At 42.0% G+C, this 26,696-nt stretch overlaps 1 protein-coding gene across 3 annotated transcripts; it reads left to right on the top strand.

Annotated features, from left to right (window-relative positions):
* The first annotated feature begins 2,714 nt into the window (after window positions 1-2,714).
* On the top strand, window positions 2,715-26,564 carry LOC124004244 (beta-1,3-galactosyl-O-glycosyl-glycoprotein beta-1,6-N-acetylglucosaminyltransferase 7-like). 3 transcript variants are annotated; one of them, XM_046313025.1, is made up of 5 exons: window positions 2,715-3,429; window positions 4,683-5,713; window positions 7,080-7,175; window positions 24,777-25,003; window positions 25,225-26,564. In XM_046313025.1, exons 2-5 carry the CDS (start codon window positions 4,747-4,749, stop codon window positions 25,531-25,533), a joined length of 1,599 nt encoding a protein of 532 aa, XP_046168981.1. In that variant the 5' UTR covers window positions 2,715-3,429; window positions 4,683-4,746; the 3' UTR covers window positions 25,534-26,564. The 3 variants fall into 3 exon arrangements, with proteins under 3 accessions (XP_046168981.1, XP_046168983.1, XP_046168982.1); XM_046313026.1 differs by lacking the exon at window positions 2,715-3,429 and adding an exon at window positions 3,830-4,269; XM_046313027.1 differs by having other exon boundaries at window positions 24,777-25,361.
* The last annotated feature ends 132 nt before the right edge of the window (window positions 26,565-26,696 follow it).

Below are 26,696 nucleotides of genomic sequence, written 5' to 3'. Positions count from 1 at the left end.
AGACCCAGCTGTTGGAACTTTGACTTTCCTGGATAAAGCCACTATATTGTGATCCAATGGGTACGGACATAGATTTAGAACAAAGTGTGATCGAAACATTTGGACAGTCTTGATCCTGTATTGTTTGTAAACACCCTGGTAGGTTGGTTAATAACCTGAACCAGATTACAGGCACTGATTACAGTAAGAAGCTTCCTCTTGAGTGGAGAGCTTGATTAAAACCAGTCAATATTCAGGTCCCCAAGAAAGTAGACCTTTCTGTTTATGTCACATACACTATCAAGCATTTCACAAATTATTTAGATACTGACTGTTAGCACCTGGTGGCCTATAGCAATACCCCGAAAGAAAAGGATTTAGATGTGCCAAGTGAACCTGCAACCACAACACGTCAATATCACTTGACATCATATTTTCTCTAAGCATTACAGGGCCAGAAAATGATTTAGTCAGCCACCAATTGTGCAAGTTCCCCCACTTAAAAAGATGAGGCCTGTTATTTTCATCATAGGTACAGGGAGTTGAAAGTCTGTGTTGCCCAGCAACAGCCCCAAAACATCACTGCTCTAGAGGAGATCTGCATGGAGGAATGGGACAAAATACCAGTAACAGTGTGAAAACCTTGTGAAGACTTACAGAAAACGTTTGACCTCTGTCATTGCCAACAAAGGGTATATAACAAAGAATTGAGATAAACTTTTGTTATTGACCAAATACTTATTTTCCACCATAATTTGCAAATAAATTCATTAAAAATCCTACAATGTGATTTTTTCCCCCTAATTTTGTCGTTCATAGTTGAAGTGTACCTATGATGAAAATTACAGGCCTCTCATCTTTTTAAGTGGCAGAACTTGCACAATTGGTGGCTGACTAAATACTTTTTTGCCCCACTGTATACAGCATCACCTCCCCCAAAAGCATTTATGTCTCTTCTATACATGTTGTATACTTGTATTGCTACTGATGTATCAAATGAATTATCTAAGTCTCAGAAATTGCTAATATATGAATGTTATCTGATGTTAGCAAGTTATTGATTTCATTAACCTTATTTCTAAAGGCTACATATATTAATATGGGCTATTTTCAGCCCTTTCCTGGGTAGCTTATCAGCGATAGACATAAATACTGAAAAGAGCAGACAAAGCAAAAGAAGAAAAATACATTCAGCAGTCCCTTAATCAATTGGTGTGTGTGTGTGTGCGCGCGCTGCAGAGTTGGGGCTACAAACCATATGATTAGCTCGCTCATCCATTCCATGCTTCTGGGAAGGAGGGTGGACAATGAGCCTGTCATAGCGGATGTACGCAATGTCCCCACGCACTCTGGCAGCTTTCATGGTAGGGATCAGTTCTTTCCTCTTCTGGCGCACAGCTTCAGGATAGTCCTCGTAGAGGAAGATATACTTTCTTGGCTCTTTCCAGAACAGCAACCTTGTCCTTGAACTTCAGGAACTTGACCACTATTGGCCTGGGCCTATCACCTGGGCCGGTGGTGGGTTTTCCAGTCATTTGTGCACGCTCCACCTCAATCTTCATGTGGTCCATCTTCAATTTCTCAGAGATCATTTCCCTCACTTTATCCTCAGACTCTGTCCAGGTCTCATGTGGTGATTCCATCCACAACTATGTTGTTCCGCCTTGATTGTCCCTCGAGATAATCTGATTTATCGGTCATTGTTATCATGAATTCACACACAGAACTGATGTCCTCTCTCAATGACTTACAGATTGCTGTCATCTTGACATTCTCTTGTTTCAACTCATGGAGCTGACCCTGGGAAAACTGCAAACTGTTCTTCAGTTCCTGGAAATCTCTGGTCAGAATTTGGACAAAACACTTGAAGCTATTTTCTTGTAACAACTGCTCGTAGGTCTCTTTTGTTCAATTAAAATATCCTTCACGTGTGATAGACACCACTGTCCTCAATGGTACTCTCGCCGGCTTTGGTCTTGTCATAGTAGCTAGCAACGTATGTTAGGCTGTTTACTCCTCTCAGTTCCAGACAGGGCAGGTCACAGGGAAGATTGAAAACAACAGCAGGGATCTAGACAGCCACAAACCCGGGACAATCCGCGGTCCCAGCCACAATGGCTAACCTCGCCGCGGGCTGCATTCAAGAAAACCTCGCTAGCTTGTTATGCAGCTAGCTAGCAGCTAGGCTAACTACGATGCTAAATAGCTTCTCAGACCCCTCCTTGGTCAGCAGGATCACTGGAAAGAGATAAGTAATCCCAGAAACTGATGCCAACTGCTTTCCAACTTTCCAATACACTTTCCAAACAAAAACAGAGCTCTTCCTCATTTAACAGAAAGGCCATTATATCCATAATTTGGCAGGCTAAAAGCAAAATTGTGGAATAATGGAGGGACAAATGACTATTCTACTCGAATCAACAGCTTCTGTTGTGTTCTTTACCCCTTCTTTAATAAAAACAGACCTGTGCATTACTAGTGAATGTTTATTTTCATTAATGAGTGACAAACGCTCACGTGCACACTCATGTTCATATACACACACTCATAACGTCACACTCGGCCACACAAAGACAAAAGCCCACCAGCAGGGGGGACCTATTGTGTCCTGGTGTCAGCTCAATGTGACCTCTGGCCATGTGGCCCTGTTAACACAACAAGAACTAATCTCAGTCGCTGACCAGGCAGCAAACAAATCACTGGCTGAGGCTGTCGCTGCCTCCGGCGGCACTCTACTCTGCACAGCACTAAACCAGCCACAGCAGCAGAACCATCTGAGAACTCTCCCAGGAGAGAGGGAGCGAGAGAGGCAGAGAGAGAGAGAGGAGTCGAGGATAAGATCCATAATCCATGCTGCGACTGCTGAAAATCTGACATTGGAAGGAAGATTGGGGTTGCTTAGCTTTTGTGTTAAAACTAAAATTGGGAAAGGAGAGTGAGAGAGAAATAGCGATACGGGGTGAGAGATGAAGAGAGAAAAAAAAATAAGCGAGGCAGTTGAAGATCATTTTAAAGGTGGTAGGAGACTGTCGGGAAAGGTTGCCAGTGCTTGTATATGGGTGTGTGTGTGCGCCAAATGAGAGAGAATCCGCCCTTACCAGGCAGGGCCGGCCCTCATCTCAGGTGGGATGCAGTGGGAGCGCCTCAGCCACAGACGTGAGAGCAAGAAATGACACACGCAGGCACACACACACGCTCAAAACAGAGACGGATGTGGAGTACAACGACCTTGCGAGCCACCCGCCGCCGAGACAACCACAACAAAAGCAACGCACAGCAAACTGCAGCAGCATCAGCTCCACCAGCCCATCCCTTGACAACCCATGGCTCCAGCTCTCTGCGTGTGCCAGGCTTGACTCCCTGTTGGTTCCGGCTCGCCATTTTTTGTTAAGGCGCTTAATGTTTAACCTATTCTTCAGCAAAAGGACCCTGGGTTCAACTGCAATTAAGGTAACTGGATAGCCTTATCCTCTGTGTGCATGTTAAGACTTGGAGGTAACGGTAGATTGTATTTGCCCTGAATCAAAATGTTGCTGAGGGTAGTATGCAATGATGTGTGTGGTATTACACATTCCCACAATGTGCTTTCAATTACAAATGCCTAAGAGTGATGGAATATCTGGTTAATTACTCAATCCATTAACAGGTGATAAAATAAAAGCATGGCTCCATGAGAACGAGCAGTGTTTAATCCAACTAATAATGGCAACCGGTGGTTCACATTTAAAAAAAAAAATCTTGCACACTGGATGATACACTGCTATCCACACATAGTTTGCTTAGTTTGTAAATAAACAACGCCAGTTGACGGTGTCATTTCTCGTGAAAAAGTCTCCCATTAACTACAAACAATAAATCAATGGCAGTTTGCCATAAGCAAACAAGACGGCTCTCTCAGAATCAGTAAGCCAAGAATGAGATAAATCCCTGGGGGTTCTATTCAACTTGACCTGTCTGTTGACATAATTACTGCATAGACCAATCTTGTAGGTTTTTTCCTTGATGTCACAATGGCCTGTGTAGTTGATGTGGGAGACCCTTGGGATTCCATTACATATTCACATAACAAGCCCAATGTCCAAATCTCTTTAACAGGCTGCCACTGATTATCGGGTTCTAGTAAGTCTCCGGTGAATAAGTCTCTCTAGTGTGCTATCAGGCAACTGCAGAGGGTGTTATAAGAGCAACTGGATTCTTATTGATTCTCCACCAGTGGTAGTGCAGTGAATGAGCGAAGCAGTGTAGCTCACTTCTTACAAAATATAATCAATCTGTTAGCAGGAACAACAGGTAGACCTACTTTGATTTACAAGTGATTAAGAAAATGTATGATGTTAATTATGGCTGTGTGCTCCTATTTAGATCCAGGGTATTGTGTATCTAGGAGCTAGAGCATTTCCATATTTCGAAACCTGTATACTGCAAAAATACAAACCTTGTTTGCATGACTAGGTTCAAAATTCAAATGTGCATTTCTATTCTGATGTCTGTGAGTCTGTCTCTTGCATTGCTTAATGATTCATTTCTTCAATTTCCTGAGCCAGCTTCCTTAGTCCATCTAGCAGCATTATCTAAGTATTTCCTCTCTACTCACTTGTATCATCTGTTGTGATCGGATTAATAAGCCCTCCATAAAAAGTATGGAAGGGTATGAGTCTTTAAAATACTTTTAATGTCTCAAGTCTGGCTTTGTCATTTTACAGTACAGCCTAACCCTGGTCTTTTGCTGCCGGTGATTGTGTGGTGTCCGTCCAGTGCTGGACTATTATGCTCCAGCTGGAAGGCGCAAAGTGCAGTTTCCTGTTCTGCCTGGGAATATGCATGCTCATCTGCTCAGTCATCTACCTGAGGGCCATGGCTGGCACAGATCCCCAGGGTCAGAGTGGGCCCCTGGGCTGCAGGCCATTCTCTAAGTACTGCCAAGCTTTCCTCCCCAGCACCAAGGGCTCAACAGCATGGCAACGCCATGACTGCCATGTGGAGAGCTATCTTCTGAGTATGGGAAGTCGAGGTGGGGATCAGGACTGCTCCCGTCTGGTGAGGGAGCTTCACTTCATCACCAGCCCGCTGAGCCGGGAGGAGGAAGATTACCCTCTGGCCTTCATCCTCACTGTTCACAAGGAGCTGGAGCTGTTGGTGCGCCTGCTTCGGGCCATCTACATGCCGCAGAATGTCTACTGTATCCACGTGGACGCCAAGGCTCCGCGGGAGTACAGGGAAACCGTGGAGAGCCTAGTGGGCTGCTTTCCCAATGTGTTCCTGGCCAGCCACAGCGAGATGGTGACCTATGCCGGCTTCTCACGGCTGCAGGCCGACATCAACTGCATGAGGGACCTGGCGGCATCGCCTGTGCCCTGGAGGAAGGTGCTCAACCTGTGTGGCCAGGACTTCCCTGTAAAGAGCAACCTGGAGCTGGTGCGCTACATGCAGAGCAAGGAGTGGAGAGACAGGAACATGACCCCGGGCATCAAGCAGCCTGCGGCTATGAGTCACCGGACTCAGCTGCAGTACAGGGAAGTCGGAGGCTCCCACGTGGCCCCCAAGCGCGGAGGCCCAAAGAAAGGTGCTCCGCCCCACAGGCTTCAGATGTACTTTGGTACAGCCTACTACGCACTAACCAGGAACTTTGTGGAGTTTGTACTGAGGAGTCACGTGTCCAGAGACCTGCTAGAGTGGTCCAAGGACGCATTCAGCCCAGATGAGCACTACTGGGTGACGCTCAATCACATTAAAGGTAAAGTACAAGTTTACAAACAGAACATAAAAAGCAACTTGTAATCTCTGTAACACAAGTGGTTCTGAACTTATATCAATGTTAAATCCGTGAGGAAAACAGGTAAGACATCTACAATCTTTCCATGAGTGCATAGCTATGCCACGCACAACCTTTCCAATTTGAAATGTATCCAAAAGCAAAAACCTAGGAGACAAAATGGCTATGCTTAGTCGATAAATCCTGGTGGCCTAGTAACTGAGTTCGTGAAAGGCTGACTTACAGTACATTTATTTGGGGTGTTCAAAGATTACGTCTAGCCTTGAAACTTAAAAGGAATGGTTTCAACATGCCCACGTTGTTTGAAGTAAAGTAAACCAGCGTAGCTCAATGACATGTATTTTATGAAGCCCTTTTTACATCAGCAGTTGTCAAAGTGCTTTACAGATAACCAGCCTAAAACCCCAAAGAGAAAGAAATGCAGAAGCACAGTGGCTAGGAAAAATAAGTCAAATATTCCACCCCTTTGTTATGGCAAGTCTAACTACATTCAGGAGTACAAATTTGCTTAATTAACACAATAAATTGCATGGACTTACTGTTTGCAATAATAGTATATAATAGAACTTTTGAACGACTACCTTGTCTCTGTACCCCACACATACAGATAATTGTAAGGTCCCACAGTCGAGCAATTCATTTCAAAACACAGATTCAACAACCCCCCGCTTGTAATCATTAAGGACTATGGGTAATTCATGATTAAAAAAATAAACAGAACGGAGCTAAGCACAGGAAAAATCCTACAGGAAAACCTGGTTCAGTCTGCTTTCCACCAGACACTAGGAGATTAATTCACCTTTCATCAGGACAATAAGCTAACACACAAGGTCAAATCTACACTGGCGTTGCTTACCAGAGTGGCCGAGTAACATTTTTTTACTTAAATCCACTTGAAAAATCGATGTCTGGACCTGAAAATGGCTTCGCAATGACCAACAACCAATTTGACGAGCTTGAATTTTGAAAAGAATAATGGGCAACGGTTGTACAGTCCAGGTGTGGAAAGCTCTTAGAGACTTACCCAGAAAGACTCTCAGCTGTAATCGCTGCCAAAAGGTGCTTCTACAAAGTATTGACATATGTAAATGAGAGATTTCTGTATTTCATTTTAAATAAATTAACAAAATTTCAAAATACATGTTTTCACTTTGTCATTCTGGGATATTGTGTGTAGATGGGTGAGAGAGAAAAGGTAATCCATTTTGAATTCAGGGTGTAAGTCAAGGGGTATGAAAACATTGAAGGCACTGCAAGTGACACGTGAGAGGCTATAATGAAAAGTGAGAATGAAATTATCTGTTTTGGATCGATTATCTGCTCCTAGAAGCGCCAGGAAGTCATGTAGGAGGCGGCTGGGGTGGCGAGATCCGGACAATCAAATGGAGGGACCAAGAGGGGACAGTACACAATGGATGCAAAGGTACAACAACTCCCTATCCCGGTCAAAGTCAGTTTCTACTCTTGACCTCACTTGTCTAAGGCATGTTTTGCTCCTTGATTCCAGATTAGTCTTCTGATTAGGAAGCAAACTGTTCACACAAATCAAAATCGTATGTCACATTTGCCGAATACAACAGGTGCTTACTGAAAAGCCCTTAACCAAAAAATGGTTAAGAAAATATTTACTAAATAAACTAAAGCAACAATAAAATAACAGAGGCTATATGCAGGGGGTACCGGTACCGAGTCAAGGTGCAGGGGTACAGGTTAGTCGAAATAACGGAGATAATATGTACACGAGAAGACAAGTACATTAGAGTGTTTAGTTTGACAAACGGACACTTCACAAGTCCCCAACTGGCAGCTTCATTAAATAGTACCCGCAAAACACCAGTCTCAACATCAACAGTGAAGAGGCGACTCAGCGATGCTGGCCGTCTAGGCAGAGTTAAAAAGAAAAAGCCATATCTCAGACTGTCCAATAAAAAGAAAAGATACAGGACAGAGGAACTCTAACACTCGAATGTACTTGTCATCTTGCTCAGTTGTGCACCAGGGCCTCCGACTCTTTCTATTCTGGTTATAGCTAGTCTGCGCTGTTCTGTGAAGGGAGTAGTACACAATGTTGTACGAGATCTTCAGTTTCTTGGCAATTTCTCGCATGGAATAGCCTTCATTTCTAGACTGACGAGTTTCAAAAGAAAGGTCTTTGTTTCTGGTCATTTTGAGCCTGTAATCGAACCCACAAAGGCCGACGCTCCGGTCTAAAGAATTCCAGAAAATGATGTCAAGGCTTTAGAAGCTTCTGATAGGCTAATTGAAATCATTTGAGTCAAATGGAGGTGTACCTGTGGATGTATTTCAAGGCCTACCTTCAAACTCAGTGCCTCTTTGTTTGACATCATGGGAAAATCTAAAGAATTCAGCCAAGACCTCAGAAAAAAAAATTGTAGACCTCCACAAGTCTGGTTCATACTTGGGAGCAATTTCTAAACACCTGAAAGTACCACGTTCATCTGTACAAACAATAGTACGCAAGTATAAACACCATGGGACCACGCAGAAATCATAGCGCTCAGGAAGGAGACGTGTTCTGTCTCCTAGAGATGAACGTCCTTTGGTGCAAAAAATGCAAATCAATCCCAGAACAACAGCAAAGGACCTTGTGAAGATGCTGGAGGAAACAGGTACAAAAGTATCTATAGCCACAGTAAAACGAGTCCTATATCAACATAACCTAAAAGGCCACTCAGCAAGGAAGCAGCCACTGGTCCAAAACCGCCATAAAAAAAGCCAGACTACGGTTTTCAAATGCACATAGGGACAAAGATTGTACTTTCTGGAGAGATATATCCTCTGGTCTGATGAAACAAAAATATAACTATTTGGCCATAATGACCATTTTTATGTTTGGAAGAAAAAAGGGGGAGGCTTGCAAGCTGAAGAACACTATCCAAACCGTGAAGCACGGTGGTGGCAGCATCATGTTGTGGGGGTGCTTTGCTGCAGGAGGGACTGGTGCACTTCACAAAATAGATGGCATCACGAGGAGAAAATTACGTGGATATATTGAAGCAACATCTCAAGACATCAGTCAGGAAGTTAAAGCTTGATCACAAATGGGTACACCAAATGAACAATGACCTCAAGCATACTTCCAAAGTTGTGGCAAAATGGCTTAAGGACAACAAAGTCAAGGTATTGACCTCAATCCCATAGAACATGTGTGGGCAGAACTGAAAAAAACATGTGCGAGCAAGGAGGCCTACAAACCTGACTCAGTCACACCAGCTCTGTCAGGGGGAATGGGCCAAAATTCACCTAACTTATTGTGGGAAGCTTGTAGAAGGCTACCAGAAACATTTGACCCAAGTAAAATAAATTAAAAGGCAATGCTACCAAATACTAATTGAGTGTATGTAAACTTCTGACCCACTGGGAATGTGATGAAAGAAATAAAATCTGAAATAAATAATTCTCTCATTCTGACATTTCACATTCTTAAAATAAAGTAGTGATACTAACTGACCTAAGAAAGATCATTTTTACTAGGATTAAATGTCAGGAATTGTGGAAAAACCTAATTTAAATGTATTTGGCTAAAGTGTATGTAAACTTGACTTCGGCTGTGTATGTATGCATGTATGTATATATATACACTGCTCAAAAAAATAAAGGGAACACTAAAATAACATCCTTGATCTGAATGAATTAAATATTTTTATTAAATACTTTTTTCTTTACATAGTTGAATATGCTGACAAAAAATCACACAAAAATTATCAATGGAAATCAAATGTATCTACCCATGGAGGTCTGGATTTGGAGTCAAAATTAAACTCAAAATTAAAGTGGAAAACCACTTTAGATCCTAAGACCCCTTGTGAGACCATATGCTGGTGTGGTTGGCCCTGGATTCCTCCTAATGCAAGACAATGCTATACCTCATGTGGCTGGAGTGTGTCAGCAGTTCCCAACTATTTAGCAATCAATATGGCAGAGGTGTCAATTTTTGGGCCCTTAAATTTTCTTTAACCAATTTTGGTCTTGTCAGGGCTGACAGACACGTTCCTTATTTTCTCCAACCTTCCACTTGCCTCTTCCATTTTTGCAGTAATGCTGCAATTAGTTAGTTGTAATTTTGAGTATTGAATACATTTCCATATTTTTGTTAGCTGCGTGAGTGACAACTAACAGTCCTATTTATGAAATCATTTATAAGGATTATACAGTTAAATATTTTGTCCCCATTCATTTATTATTTTAATCAATATATTTGAGTTTAAACATAATATTTGTTGTAATATCTGTTCCGTCTTTTCTGGTGGATTAAACTGAAATTGCAACCAACATTTTATGGCTTGTTTCAAAAATATACATTTTTGAGATTATTTTATTTTCAAATAACCGAAAGTGACAGGATGTAATCTGAATAAAAAATAAAAAGGCCGCTCTTGAACATGGGGTGAGACATTCTGCTAGAGAACGAGTTCGGATTTCGGTATAGCTTTTGTGGGACTGAAGCCTTGTGAGAGGTCTAGTCGTTTCATATGTAATCATTTCTGCCCTCCAAATTCATATTTATTATATAAATAGGCCTGTTTAATGTTGTCTGGCCATTCCAAAAACAATATAATATTTTTTGCTCATACAATTTTAAAAAACAAGTTGCTAGGTGTAGGCAAGGCCATAAGTGAAGGGACTTGCCAGAATGTGCTGGAGTACACCTGGCCTTGTGAATGTTGATCTGTTTAAAAGATCTTAAACACATTGGCTACGAAGTGTGATCACAGTCCCCGGAACAGCTGGTGCTCTCATGCATGCTTCAGTGCATAAAATGCATTTAACATGTCTGGTAGGCTCACATCACTGGGCAGCTCATGGCTGGGCTTCCCTCTAATCCGTAACAGTTTGCAAGCCGACGAGTGTCAGAGCCTTGACGCTTTACCTGTTTGATCGTTCATCTGAGGGCATAGCAGGATTTCTTACAAGCGTCAGGATTAGTGTCCCTCTTCTTGTAAGTGGCAGCTCTAGCCTTTAGCTTGGTTGCGATGTTGCCTGTGATCCATGGCTTCTGGTTGGGATATGATACGTACGGTCACTGTTTATTTTTTTTTATTTTTTTTACCTTTATTTAACCAGGCAAGTCAGTTAAGAACACATTCTTATTTTCAATGACGGCCTGGGAACAGTGGGTTAACTGCCTGTTCAGAGGCAGAACGACAGATTTGTACCTTGTCAGCTCGGGGATTTGAACTCGCAACCTTCCGGTTACTAGTCCAACGCTCTAACCACTAGGCTACGCTGCCGCCCCACTGTGGGGATGATGTCATTGATGCACTTACTGATGATTTATATGGTAAACCGTAATTGCTGGACTATTAAGCGCACCTGAATATAAACCGCACCCACTGAATTATTAAAATATGTATTTTGTACATAAATAAGCCGCACATGTCTATAAGCCGCAGGTGCCTACCAGTACATTGAAACAAATGAACTTTACACAGCCTTTAAACGAAACACGGCTTGTAACAAAAATTATAACAGTAGCCTACCAAGAAAGTAATTGGTCACTATCTTCCTCCTCCTGTGCACTGAAACCACTGAAGTCATCTCCTTCGGTATCGGAGTTGAATAGCCTCAATTGTTTCATCCGATGTTGGATCGTTTTCATTGTCGCTCTCATCACTTTCATCCGGAGGCAAATACCCCGCTGAGCTCATGCTGCCCCTTCAACACGCAGCAGTCCAGCCTTTTGAAACCCGTTGATGATAGTGGATTTTTTGACAATGCTCCACACTGTCAGGACCCACTGGCAGACTTGACCATAAGATGCTCTTCGCCTGCGGCCCGTTTTAGTGAAGGATTTCTCCCCACTTGTCATCTAAGCCTCCCACTGAACAAGGAGCGCCACCTTAAATGCACGATTTACACTGATGTCGAGTGGCTGCAAATAATTTGGGCCATCTGCTTTTCTTCCCTCTGAAAGCTTTTGTTGTCTTTCTGCACTGAGTCAGTTCCTCACGCTGCTGTTTCCAACGTCTTATCATCGACTCATTAAGGCCAAGCTCCCATGCAGCAGCTCTATTTCCTTTTCCAACAGCCAGATTTATTGCCTTCAACTTGAAAGCTGCATCATATGCATTTCTCCGTGTCTTTGCCATGATGAGGGTGACAAAATTACTACCGTAAATCAGAATGATGGGAAGTTTGAGCGTGTTCGATTTACGTCACATTATGTGACGGTGCTCAGTTTTTTGGCAGCATGAATCTTGTGAAAACGGGAAAAATCCATAAATGAGCCGCTTCATTGTATAAATCGCGAGGTTCAAAGTGTGGGAATAAAGTAGCGGCTTATAGTCCGGAAATTACGGTACTCCTCAATGCCAGCGGATGAATCCCCTAACATAGTCCAGTCTGCGCTAGCAAAACAGTCCTGTAGCTCAGCATCCGCATCATCTGACCACTTCCGTATTGAGCGAGTCACTCGTACCGCCTGCTTTTGTTTTTGCTTGTGTTGAATTCTTACTCTGATATATAGAACCTAAGGCAAGGTTTATTCACCCCAAAGGATCAAACACCTGAACAGACAAAACACATTTCCAATAGTGGTAATAGAAATACCCCAATTTAGGTGGGCTCCTCCTTCTCGCTAAACATGGCATATATACTGCTAGGCAGGAAATTAAGTGATACGGAAAATAAACTGTTCCTTCTCCCTTAATGTGAACTGACCTTGACCCCCTTCATCACTAATCCACGGCTTTCTCCCCTTATCAGTGCCACCACGTGATCGTTTTCCCTGCACTCAGCACATTCCAAGCTTAATTGCACCCACCATATACATTCTTCCCACGGATAACCATTAACTTCTGGTGTAGACCCTCTAGACCAGTGGCTCCAAAACTTTTTATAGTCCCAAACCCCTTCAAAGCATTCAACCTCCAACTGCGTTCCCTCTTAGTAACAGGGTCAATGCACTTTCAAATGTTTTTTTGCCATCATTGTAAGCCTGCCACACACACTATACGATACATTTATTAAACATAACAATCAGTGTGAGTTTCTGTCACAACCCGGCTCGAGGGAAGTGACAAATAGCTCTTATAGGACCAGGGCACAAAATATAATAATAATCATCAATAATTTTACTCTTTAACCATATTACATATAAAACCTTATTTGCTCATCGAAAATTGTAAATAACTGAGAAGGGTGCGCTTGAAAGGATGCACGTAACTCTATAATGTTGGGTTGTATTGGAGAGAGTCTGTCTTAAATCATTTTCCGCACACAGTCTGTGCCTGTATTTAGTTTTCATGCTAGTGATGGCCGATAATCCACTCACATAGGTACGTGGTTGCAAAGGGCATCAGTGTCTTAACAGCGCGATTTGACAAGGCAGGATACGCTGAGCGCAGCCCAATCCAGAAATCTGGCAGTGGCTTCTGATTAAATATTCACAGAACTGCAAGTTGCAATTTCGATGAGGTTCCCTTGTTCAGATACCGGAAAGGGGACTGGAGGCAGGGCATGAAAGGGATAACGAATCCAGTTGTTTGTGTCGTCCGTTTCGGGAAAGTACCTCCATAATTGCACACCCAACTCATTCAGGTGCTTCTCTATATCACATTTGACATTGTCCATAAGCTTGAGTTCATTTGCACACAAAAAAATAATCATACAATGATGGAAAGACTTGTGTGCGGTCCTTGTTAATGCAGACGCAGAAGAGGTCCAACTTCTTAATCATTGCCTCAATTTTGTCCCTCACATTGAATGTAGTTGTGGAGATTCCATGTATTCCTAGATTCAGATCATTCAGGCGAGAAAAAACATCACCCAGATAGGCCAGTCGTGTGAGAAACTCGTCATCATGCAAGCGGTCAGAAGTGAAAATTATGGTCAGCAAAGAAAACTTTAAGCTAGTCTCTCAATTTAAAAAAATGTGTCAATACTTTGCCCCTTGATAACAAGCGTTCTTCTGTATGTTGTAAAAGTGTTCGTTGCCCATATCCTTACATAGTGCAGGGGCCTTGCTTTAACAAAGTTACCAATTTTCACTGTAGTGTCCAAAACATATTTAAAGCTGTCAGCCATTCCCTTGGCAGCAAGAGCCTCTCGGTGGATGCTGCAGTGTACCTAAGCTTGGAAATGAGACCCTTAAACCCAGACTTGGACCATATACCCACTGCACTGAACAGCAGGCTAGTGATTGCTTTGCAACCCTTGCAGTTAGCCACTGATTCCTTCCAAACCACTCAAAGTTGAATTTGCGATTTCCAACTTGTTGTGTAATGTTTATGTCCAATGGCCGATGAGCACCAATACGTTTAATCTATCATTTCTCTTCATATTAAAAGGATTTGCCAGTAGATTGTCGACGTGATTCATGATGATGACTGCTTGTCTAGCTTGTTAGCTATGATTTTGAAAGTATTATGTTGACATGATCAGTCCAATCAGTGTGGCCACCTGCCCTGAATGGCGGGTCACCACTGGTCTCAGTGTCAGTCAGATACATTTGTATTCAGTCTTGGACAGTGAGGACTCGTAATTTCCTCCCGAGATCATCTTCCATTCAGTCAGGGCATAAAACCGCTTCACCAGGCTAAATATATACACTCCTTTCTTGAAACAATATCTTAAGAGCCTTATCTATTATAGACATGTTTGCGCACTGGCGAACCTATCGTGCTTGGAAGGCCCACGCAATCAGATTGATGTGGTTTAACCTGTAGTGACACCCCATCCCGTGAACAGGACCGTTGTCATCATCTGACACTAATTAGCATAACGCAACTGACATAAATCTTCCTAGAAAATCTTCCTATTCATGAAAATCACAAGTTAAATATATTGGAACACAGCTTAGCCTTTTGTTAATCACCCTGTCATCTCAGAATTTCAAAATATGCTTTACAGCCAACGCATTTGTTTAAGTTTATCATAGCCTAGCATTATGCTTTGCTAGCAGCAGGCAACCTTGTCACGGAAATCAGAAAAGCAATCAAATTAAATCGTTTACCTTTGATGAACTTCGGATGTTTTCACTCACGAGACTCCCAGGTAGACAGCCAAAGTTCATTTTGTCCCAAAATATTATTTTTGTAGGTGAAATAGCTCCGTTTGTTCTTATAATAATAATAATAATAATAATAATATATGCCATTTAGCAGACACTTTTATCCAAAGCGATTCTTCACATTTGGCTGAGAAATCCCCCGGAAATTGCAGTCACCACAACAACAAAAAATAGCTCCATAATATTGACAGAGACATGGCAAACGTTGTTTAGAATCCATCCTCAAGGTGTTTTTCTAATATCTACTCCCGTCGGGACAATTAGTTTTTCACTAGGACCGATTGGAGTAATGGCTACCTCTGTATTTTACGCGAGAATCTCTCTCGGAGCCACCATGTGACCACTTACGCAATGTGGCCGCCTACAGCTATTCTTCAACAGAAATGCGTAAAACTACGTCACAATGCTGTAGACACCTTTGGGGAATACGTAGAAAGCTTGAGCTCGTTGATGGTACATTCACAGCTGAATAGGGAGTATTGGAGCGCAGCGCTTTCAAAACCTGGGGCACTTCCGGATTGGATTTTTCTCATGCTTTCGCCTGAAACATCAGTTCTGTTATACTCACAGACAATATCTTTACAGATTTGGAAACGTTAGAGTATTTTCTATCCAAAGCTGTCAATTATATGCATATTCTAGCATATTTTCCTGACAAAATATCCCGTTGAAAACGGGAACATTTTTTTCCCCAAAAATGAAAATACTGCCCCCCAACACCAAGAGGTGCATTGATGTGGATTTAGACGATAAATGTTTGTTTTTTCTTCTATACATTTTTTTTGATTTTGAGTGTAAATATCTGAAAAATCTATATGAAAACGTATTATTTTTCACAGGGTGCCTTTATGTCGCTGGGCGGGCCATTTGGGAACTTTTTGGCAAACTATATAGAGTATATCCACTTCTCCAGGCACTGCTACACCACTGCATAGAAAGACAGCAGTCACAAACAGCATGATTTTTATTTAAAACCAGTTAGGCCAGTTGACAACAAGTTCTCATTTACAACTGCGACCTGGCCAAGATAAAGCAAAGCAGTGCGACACAAACAACAGAGTTACACATGGGATAAACAAACGTACAGTCAATAACACAATAGAAAAGTCTATATAGTGTGCAAATGTAGTAACATTAGGGAGGTAAGGCAATAAATAGGCCACAGTGGTGAAATAATAAAATTTTTGGCAATTAAACACTGGAGTGATAGATGTGCAGAAGATGAATGTGCAAGTAGAGATACTGGGGTGCAAAGTAGGGAAAAAGTAACATGAGGATGAGCTAGTTGGGTGGGCTATTTACAGATGGGATATGTACAGGTGCACTACCTTTAAGCATCAGCTATCTGAGCAGCTGTACACAGCCCATTTGTAAATAGCCCATCCAACTATCCACCTCATCCCCATATTGTTTCTATTTACTTTTTTTGCACACCAGTATTTCTACTTGCACATCTGCACATCTATCCCTCGTGTTAATTGCCAAATTGTAATTACTTCGCTACTATGGCCTATTTATTGCCTTACCTCCTTACGCCATTTGCACACACTGTATATAGACTTGTTCTGTTGTGTAATTGACAACTTTTGTTTATTCTATGTGTAACTCAGTGTTGTTGTTTGTGTCGCATTGCTTTGCTTTATCTTGGTTGTAAACGAGTTGTAAATGATGTTGTAAACATGTTCTCAACTGGCCTACCTGATTAAATAAAGGTGAAATAAAAATAAATAAAAACAGGTGCAATGATAGGTAAGCTGTTCTGACAACTGATGTTTAAAGTTAGTGAAGGAGATATGTCTCCAGCTTCAGTGATTTTGAAATTCATTCCAGTCATTGGCAGCAGAAGAAAAGGCGCCCAAAGGAGGAGTTGGCTTTGGGGGTGACCAGTGAAATATACCTGCTGGAGCGCTTGCTACGGGTGGGTGCTGCTATGGTGACCAGTGAGCTGCTTTAAGGTGGGGCTTTACATAGCAAATACATAGATGACCTGGAGCCAGAGGGTTTGGCGACGAATATGAAGCGAGGGCCAGCCAAGGAGAGCGTACAGGTCGCAGTGGTGGGTAGTATATGGGGCTTTGTTGACAAAATGGATGGCACTGTGACAGACTACATCCAATTTGCTGAGGAGAGTGTTGGAGGCTATTTTGTAAATGACGTCGCCAAAGTCAAGGAATGGTATGATAGTAAGTTTAACGAGGGTATGTTTGGCAGCATGAGTGAAGGATGCCTTGTTGCGAAATAGGAAGCAGATTCTAGATTTCATTTCGGATTGGAGATGCTTAATGTCTGGAAGGAGAGTTTACAGTCTAACCAGACACCTAGTTATTGTCCACATACTCTAAGTCAAAAGCGTCCAGCGTAGGATAAGTGTACGGCTAAAGGCAATAAGAACTGGTCATCTAGTGCGAACAGAGAATTAAAAAGGGGCAGATTTCTGTGCGTGATAGAATTGGTTCCAGGCATAATGTACAGAGAAGGGTATGGTAGGGTGCGAGTAGGCGGAGGTGTTGCTAACATTTACGATAGCAAATTTCTATTTACGATAGCAAATTTCAATTTACAAAAAAAAAATGACGTTTCGTCTTTTGAGCTTCTAGTCATGAAATCTATGCAGCCTACTCAATCACTTTTTATAGCTACTGTTTACAGGCCTCCTGGGCCATATACAGCGTTTCTCACTGAGTTCCCTGAATTCCTATCAGACCTTGTAGTCATTGCAGATAATATTCTAATCTTTGGTGACTTTAATATTCACATGGAAAAGTCCATCATCGACTCAGTGGGTTTTGTCCAACATGTCTCTGGACCCACTCACTCTCACAGTCATACGCTGGACCTAGTTTTGTCCCATGGAATAAATGTTGTGGATCTTAATGTTTTTCCTCATAATCCTGGACTATCAGACCACCATTTTATTACGTTTGCAATTGCAACAAATAATCTGCTCAGACCCCAACCAAGGAACATCAAAAGTCGTGCTATAAATTCACAGACAACACAAAGATTCCTTGATGCCCTTCCAGACTCCCTCTGCCTACCCAAGGACGCCAGAGGTCAAAAATCCGTTAACCACCTAACTGAGGATCTCAATTTAACCTTGCGCAATACCCTAGATGCAGTTGCACCCCTAAAAACTAAAAACATGTCTCATAAGAAACTAGCTCCCTGGTACACAGAAAATACCCGAGCTCTGAAGCAAGCTTCCAGAAAATTGGAACGGAAATGGCGCCACACCAAACTGGAAGTCTTCCGACTAGCTTGGAAGGATGGTACCGTGCAGTACCGAAGAGCCCTTACTGCTGCTCGATCGTCCTATTTTTCTAACTTAATTGAGGAGAATAAGAACAATCCGAAATTCCTTTTTGATACTGTGGCAAAGCTAACTAAAAAGCAGCATTCCCCAAGAGAGGATGGCTTTCACTTCAGCAGTAATAAATTCATGAACTTCTTTGAGGAAAAGATTATGATTATTAGAAAGCAAATTACGGACTCCTCTTTAAACCTGCGTATTCCTCCAAACCTCAGTTGTCCTGAGTCTGCACAACTCTGCCAGGACCTAGGATCAAGAGAGACGCTCAAGTGTTTTAGTACTATATCTCTTGACACAATGATGAAAATAATCATGGCCTCTAAACCTTCAAGCTGTATACTGGACCCTATTCCAACTAAACTACTGAAAGAGCTGCTTCCTGTGCTTGGCCCTCCTATGTTGAACATAATAAACGGCTCTCTATCCACTGGATGTGTACCAAACTCACTAAAAGTGGCAGTAATAAAGCCTCTCTTGAAAAAGCCAAACCTTGACCCAGAAAATATAAAAAACTATCGGCCTATATCGAATCTTCCATTCCTCTCAAAGATTTTAGAGAAGGCTGTTGCGCAGCAACTCACTGCCTTCCTGAAGACAAACAATGTATACGAAATGCTTCAGTCTGGTTTTAGACCCCATCATAGCACTGAGACGGCACTTGTGAAGGTGGTAAATGACATTTTGATGGCATCGGACCGAGGCTCTGCATCTGTCCTCGTGCTCCTAGACCTTAGTGCTGCTTTTGATACCATCGATCACCACATTCTTTTGGAGAGATTGGAAACCCAAATTGGTCTACACGGACATGTTCTGGCCTGGTTTAGGTCTTATCTGTCGGAAAGATATCAGTTTGTCTCTGTGAATGGTTTGTCCTCTGACAAATCAACTGTACATTTCGGTGTTCCTCAAGGTTCTGTTTTAGGACCACTATTGTTTTCACTATATATTTTACCTCTTGGGGATGTTATTCGAAAACATAATGTAAACTTTCACTGCTATGCGGATGACACACAGCTGTACATTTCAATGAAACATGGTGAAGCACCAAAATTGCCCTCGCTAGAAGCATGTGTTTCAGACATAAGGAAGTGGATGGCTGCAAACTTTCTACTATTAAACTCGGACAAAACAGAGATGCTTGTTCTAGGTCCCAAGAAACAAAGAGATCTTCTGTTGAATCTGACAATTAATCTTAATGGTTGTACAGTCGTCTCAAATAAAACTGTGAAGGACCTCGGCGTTACTCTGGACCCTGATCTCTCTTTTGAAGAACATATCAAGACCATTTCGAGGACAGCTTTTTTCCATCTACGTAACATTGCAAAAATCAGAAACTTTCTGTCCAAAAATGATGCAGAAAAATTAATCCATGCTTTTGTCACTTCTAGGTTAGACTACTGCAATGCTCTATTTTCCGGCTACCCGGATAAAGCACTAAATAAACTTCAGTTAGTGCTAAATACGGCTGCTAGAATCCTGACTAGAACCAAAAAATTTGATCATATTACTCCAGTGCTAGCCTCTCTACACTGGCTTCCTGTCAAAGCAAGGGCTGATTTCAAGGTTTTACTGCTAACCTACAAAGCATTACATGGGCTTGCTCCTACCTACCTCTCTGATTTGGTCCTGCCGTACATACCTACACGTACGCTACGGTCACAAGACGCAGGCCTCCTAATTGTCCCTAGAATTTCTAAGCAAACAGCTGGAGGCAGGGCTTTCTCCTATAGAGCTCCATTTTTATGGAACGGTCTGCCTACCCATGTCAGAGACGCAAACTCGGTCTCAACCTTTAAGTCTTTACTGAAGACTCATCTCTTCAGTGGGTCATATGATTGAGTGTAGTCTGGCCCAGGAGTGGGAAGGTGAACGGAAAGGCTCTGGAGCAACGAACCGCCCTTGCTGTCTCTGCCTGGCCGGTTCCCCTTTTCCACTGGGATTCTCTGCCTCTAACCCTGTTACGGGGCTGAGTCACTGGCTTGCTGGGGCTCTCTCGTGCCGTCCCTGGGGGTGCGTCACCTGGGTGGGTTGATTCACTGTTGTGGTCGGCCTGTCTGGGTTTCCCCCCCCTTGGGTTGTACCGTGTCGGAGATCTTTGTGGGCTATACTCGGCCTTGTCTCAGGATGGTAAGTTGGTGGTTGAAGATTTCCCTCTAGTGGTGTGGGGGCTGTGCTTTGGCAAAGTGGGTGGGGTTATATCCTTCCTGTTTGGCCCTGTCCGGGGTGTCTTCGGATGGGGCCACAGTGTCTCCTGACCCCTCCTGTCTCAGCCTCCAGTATTTATGCTGCAGTAGTTTATGTGTCGGGGGGCTAGGGTCAGTTTGTTTATCTGGAGTACTTCTCCTGTCCTATTCGGTGTCCTGTGTAAATCTAAGTGTGCGTTCTCTAATTCTCTCCTTCTCTCTTTCTTTCTCTCTCTCGGAGGACCTGAGCCCTAGGACCATGCCCCAGGACTACCTGACATGATGACTCCTTGCTGTCCCCAGTCCACCTGGCCATGCTGCTGCTCCAGTTTCAACTGGCCTGGGCCCTAGGACCATGTCCCAGGACTACCTGACATGAGGACTCCTTGCTGTCCCCAGTCCACCTGGCCATGCTCCTGCTCCAGTTTCAACTGTTCTGCCTTACTATTATTCAACCATGCTGGTCATTTATGAACATTTGAACATCTTGGCCACCTTCTGTTATAATCTCCACCCGGCACAGCCAGAAGAGGACTGGCCACCCCACATATGCTCTCTCTAATTCTCTCTTTCTTTCTCTCTCTCGGAGGACCTGAGCCCTAGGACCGTGCCCCAGGACTACCTGACATGATGGCTCCTTGCTGTCCCCAGTCCACCTGACTGTGCTGCTGCTCCAGTTTCAACTGTTCTGCCTTATTATTATTTGACCATGCTGGTCATTTATGAACATTTGAACATCTTGGTCATGTTCTGTTATAATCTCTACCCGGCACAGCCAGAAGAGGACTGGCCACCCCACATAGCCCGGTTCCTCTCTAGGTTTCTTCCTAGGTTTTGGCCTTTCTAGGGAGTTTTTCCTAGCCACCGTGCTTTTACACCTGCATTGTTTGCTGTTTGGGGTTTTAGGCTGGGTTTCTGTACAGCACTTTGAGATATCAGCTGATGTACGAAGGGCTATATAAATAAATTTGATTTGATTTGATTTGAGTAAAGTGGAGGTAAACCTAGGCGTTGAGTGATGATGAGAGGTTTAGTCTCTGGGGGCACCAGTTAAACTTTTGTAACTAGGGGGCAGTATTTTCATTTTTGGATAAAAAAACGTTCCTGTTTTAAACGGGATATTTTGTCACGACAAGCTGCTTGACTATGCATATAATTGACAGCTTTGTATAGAAAACATATTGTCTGTGAGTGCAACAGAACTGATGTTACAGGCGAAACCCAGATAAAAATCCAACCAGGAAGTGCCCAATATTTTGAAAGCCCTGCATGGCAATGACTCCTTATATGGCTGTGAATGGGCTACAAATGAGCTTACGCTTTCTACGTATTCCCCAAGGTGTCTACAGCATTGTGACGTCTTTTTACGCATTTATGTTGAAGAATAGCCGTAAGGGACCACGTTGAGCAAGTGGTCACATGATGGCTCCCGCAGAAAATCTTGCGTAAAGTAAAAGGTAGACATTTTTCCAATCGCTTCTTATGAGAAACCAATTGTCCCGACGGATATATTATCGAATAGATATGTGAAAAACACCTTGAGGATTGATTCTAAACAACGTTTGCCATGTTTCTGTCGATATTATGGAGCTAATTTGGAAAAAAGTTTGCCATTGTAGTGACCGCATTTTCCGGCCGATTTCTCAGCCAAATGTGAAGAACAAATGGGAGCCTACAAAAGTAATCTTTTTTTGGAAAAAAATGAGCATTTGCTATCTAACTGAGAGTCTCCTGAGTGAAAACATCTGAAGTTCTTCAAAGGTAAATTATTTAATTTGATTGCTTTTCTTATTTTCGTGAAAATGTTGCCTGCTGCTAGCAGAGCCTAGCATAGCATTATGCCATGATAAACTTACACAAATGCTTGTCTAGCGTTGGCTGTAAAGCATATTTTGAAAATCTGAGATGACAGTGTGATTAACAAAAGGCTAAGCTGTGTCAATACATTTCATTTGTGATTTTCATGAATAGGAAGATATGTCCGCTGCGTTATGCTAATTAGTTTGAGTCGATGATTATGCTCCCGGATCCGGGTTCGAGTCGCAAGAAGTTAAGCCAGGTGAGGTTTCCGCATAAGTGTGAAAAGGGACAAATGAGCTATCCAAGGCATTGTTAAAGAATAAGCAGTCCATAAACTTACAAAAAAAGCCAGTAGGAACAAATTCTAAGAATACAAAAACACATTAATAAACATAAATAAACATTTCCTAATCAAAATTGACTACTAATTGACAACTATTACTTCCCATTGCAAAAAGAACATTTCACCTTTAGCACAAAGTTACCAGTGCCTTAGAATACGTAATTCCCCCAAATTCTAAGAATATATGAAAACGACCATATCTTACGTGGTCTATTGTTAGAAAATAAAATTTAAAGTGGCATTCATCCTGGTGTTGTAAATGAAATCAAACCTCCATGCTTCACGGCGGGAGCCACATATGTAGAGATCATCCGTTCACCTACTCTGCATCTCAAAGACAGGAGGACAGATTTCCAAAGGACAGATTTCCACCTGTCTAATGTCAATTGCTCATGTTTGTTGGCCCAAGCAAGTCTCTTCTTCTTGGTGTCCTTTAGTGGTTTCTTTGCAGGAATTCAAACATAAAGGCCTGATTCACGCAGTCTCCTCTGAATGGTTGATGTTCAGACGTGTGTTACTTGAACTCGGTGAAGCATTTATTTGGGCTGCAATCTCAGCAGCAGTTAATTGCAGATTTCTGAGGCTGGTAACGCTAATGAACTTATCCTCTGCAGCAGAGGTAACTTTGGGTCTTCCTTTCCTGTGGCAGTCCTCATGAGAGCCAGTTTCAAAGCGCTTGATGGGTTTTGCAACTGAACCCGAAGAAACTTTCACAGTTCTTAATTTTCCGGATTGCTTGACCTTCATGACTTAAAGTAATGACGGACTGTGGTTTCTCTTTGCTTATTTGAGCTGTTCTTGCCATAATATAGACTTGGTTTTTTTACCAAATAGGGCTATATTCTGTATACCACCCCTACATTGTCACAACCCAACTGACTGGCTCAACGCATTAAGAAGGAAAGAAATTCCACAAATTAACAAGGCACACCTGTCAAGTGAAATGCATTCCAGGTGACTACCTCATGAAGCTGGTTGAGAGAATGCCAAGAGTGTGCGAAGCTGTCAAGGCAAAGGGTGGCTACTTTGAAGAACCTCAAATATATTTTGATTTGCTTAACACTTTTTTGGTTACTACATGATTCCATGTGTGTCATTTCATAGTTGATGTCTTCACTATTATTCAACAATGTAGAAAATAGTTTTAAAAAATATAGAAAAACCCTGGAATTAGTTGGTGTCCAAACTTTTGACTAGTACTGTTCATAAGTTATTTTCCCAAGAGATGGCTAACAAAAGCAAGCGCTCTGCAATAAATAAAAACAGTTCCACTCAGATGATCATTTGAAACATAACTTCTAGTTGAAAGTTATTCATGAAAAGGGAGACGCTATCAAATTAGCAGCAACATCCTCTTTGATAAGAGCTGCTGCAGCAGCTGCAAACTAGCCGACAACAAAAGCTAGAGAGACCGTGGGGAAACTACTGCTTGCTATTGTGCACTGACCTGTTGGCCTTCAAGGCAGAAGTTTCCATACGTTTTTGTAAAAATGGTCCCACCCATTAAGTCAAAATGTTATTGGTTGATTCCACTCCAAAATGTTACCCGTATACAGTTGAATGGCAGATGTCTTTATCTAGCTTCTGCAGGCCTAGCCAATGGCTGACTTACCTATATTTATCTCCCCAGAGACCAGCAAAGAAAAATCCTGGTTGGATATTTTTATTTATTTTCAGTGTTAACCCTTTCCAACAAAAACAGAAGAGATTAAATCAGAACATCATTGAAAATAATATCATTTTATAAATCCTTAGCCCTTCTCTGAAGGTGTAAAGGCCCATTGTTCCCCACTGTGTTGGGATTAGTAATAATTTGTAGAGTGGCTCTATTTTCCCTCAGGTTGCAGTTTTTCACTATTCTGAATGTCTAAAGAATCCATATGTTGTTCTGAAATATGAACACAGAAATACTCGACATTTTGAACTCTTACTTTGGTGGTGATTTGACAAAATTGCAATCAGACTCACGTTGTTCTGTCCTTGGTTTTGATTCAGTCTCAGACCTCGTCCCCGTCCCGGTCTCAGTCTTGAATCGATTTTCTCCGGTCTTGGTCTTGCTGTAGTTGGTGTGGTCTACAGCTTATCATGAGGTACTCTACCTCAGGCGAGCAAAACGTGAGTAATCACGGTTCTGATATGCAGAATCTCTTGTCGGTCATAAGAGAAGGTAGCAGAAACATTATGTACCAAAAAAAGTGTCCGTGCGGAAAAATATAAAAATATTGCGCAATTGGTTAGGATCCCGTAGAACGGCAGCCATCCCTTCCGGTGACATTGTTTGAGCAACAGCAGTTGATAGACTTTGATACTGAGCTGAATCTCATCTTTATGTCCTTTCTGCTGCATTCTTTCCGCAGGCCGCTATGTTAGGGACATCTGCATCTATGGTCTGGAGGATTTGGGGTGGATCATCGACAGAAACAGCATGTTTGCCAACAAGTTTGAGAGCAAGGCCTTCCCAGAAGCGTTGGATTGCCTGGAGCAGTGGCACAGAGACAAGGTCCTGCAGCAAGCCATGGTTCCCATCCAGTCATGGTGGCAACTTGCCACGCAAGGCAATGCCACCTCTCTTTTCAATGCCACGGTAGGACTTTGACGAGGTTGTGGGGTTCTTCCTGACCAAAATGGATGTAGTTCTCCCAATACTTGGTTATTGTATCACTTCAGAGGGCTGTACTAAAGTGTGCTGCTAGGGCCTTGATGCATTTCTGTTGGTGCGTTTAGCGCAAATCTCGAGAAAGTCACTGCTTGGACACGCAATCAAAAGCTAAGCGACAATTATCTAACATTCTTCTCCATTTGTAGGAAACTGTTTGCGAGGTGAGCAGGGAAGACTTGTTATTGACATATCTCAGTTGTCCGGAAACACTTTGTGGTCAATTTAGGCTCTGTGTATCACTAAGAGGCACAGTGGCGGATGCAACCATAATCACTAAAGAATTCACAAGTCTCCCCCCACGTCAAACAAGGACCTTTACTGACCTGTGGTGCACTTTGACAGAACCACATGAGCCACTGTACCAAAGACATTTGTCAACCTTTACAGAAAAAAAACAGACAGCTCTGTGGACATGGTTGCTTAGATGTGTTGTAACAACTGGCCACTGTACTTAAGAAACTCGGCAAACCTTTACAGGGGAGAGCAATACAGAGCTCTCTGGACATGGCTGCTTAGATGTGGGAACTTGAATATTGCCAGTTCAACAACAACTCACTCACACACTCGATTACATGTTAAGAATAATCCATTTAAAAGTAAACTATTATATTGTGTGATTGCCTATTGCAAATAAAGTGGCACTCATTTTATGACAGCTTTACATATGTTTGTCTGTGATTGTTATGTTGTAAATGTGAACATTAAGTTAATGCCCCCACTTCAGATAACTGACGTTTTTTCTTGTACTGTACCCAATGATTTATGAAAACTTGCTTGACTGGTCAATGTCCTCATTGTGGTTTCACAGTCTTGTTTAATATATTATGTACACACTATTAGAATAGTTATGAAATACACCTTGTTATATTTGGTAACATATGCTTGTTTTCCTTATACTCCAATCTCAAAAAATGTAAAACACTGACAAAAGCTCTGACGAAGGCCTTGAGGCTGATATGTAAAGCTTAACAAAGAACAGTAAACAGGTGTGTTTGTTAAAAGGTATAAATATTGTGTGTGCTAATCATGACCCGTTAACATTGTTTCCTATTTGTTTTGAAACTACTACAAAAATATGTTAATTATTTAAAGTTACATTTTTAAAAAAATGTCCCACTGTTCTTTGATAATTTCAACTACTGCTAAATGATACCCTCTGAGCTTAGTACTGGCAAAGTACAACTGTATAATAAGCCAAATAGGCCTAAACATTTGCACTGACATTAAATATTGTTGCATTGTGTATGTTGTCAATTAAAGAGAACAGGGTACAATAAATGTGAATAAATGTGAACTGCCACTTTGACATCAAATCATATTTCAATTGATTTCAAGAAATGTAACATATTAAGGGCTTGAAAGTGAAAATCATACAGCATGCACTTTTTTTTTATTACCCAGAACATGTTTGTTCACTGTAAAGGAAATTTAGCTATTCACTGAAATTCCCAAATGCTTTGAATACATTAAACATTTGTTATAAATTCACTTTGTCTTAACTTAGCTTGTTCTTCCCTTTGCTTCCTGACTTTGAGCAAATTGTATCAACAGCCCTTTTGCAAACAAATCGTACAATCACATGCAGTGCAAATGGACAAGGCACTTGAATCTGTTCCCC

The sequence above is a fragment of the Oncorhynchus gorbuscha genome, linkage group LG18 (assembly GCF_021184085.1).
Source record: "Oncorhynchus gorbuscha isolate QuinsamMale2020 ecotype Even-year linkage group LG18, OgorEven_v1.0, whole genome shotgun sequence".
NCBI lineage: Eukaryota > Metazoa > Chordata > Actinopteri > Salmoniformes > Salmonidae > Oncorhynchus > Oncorhynchus gorbuscha.
This window is presented reverse-complemented; position numbering and strand designations above follow the sequence as displayed.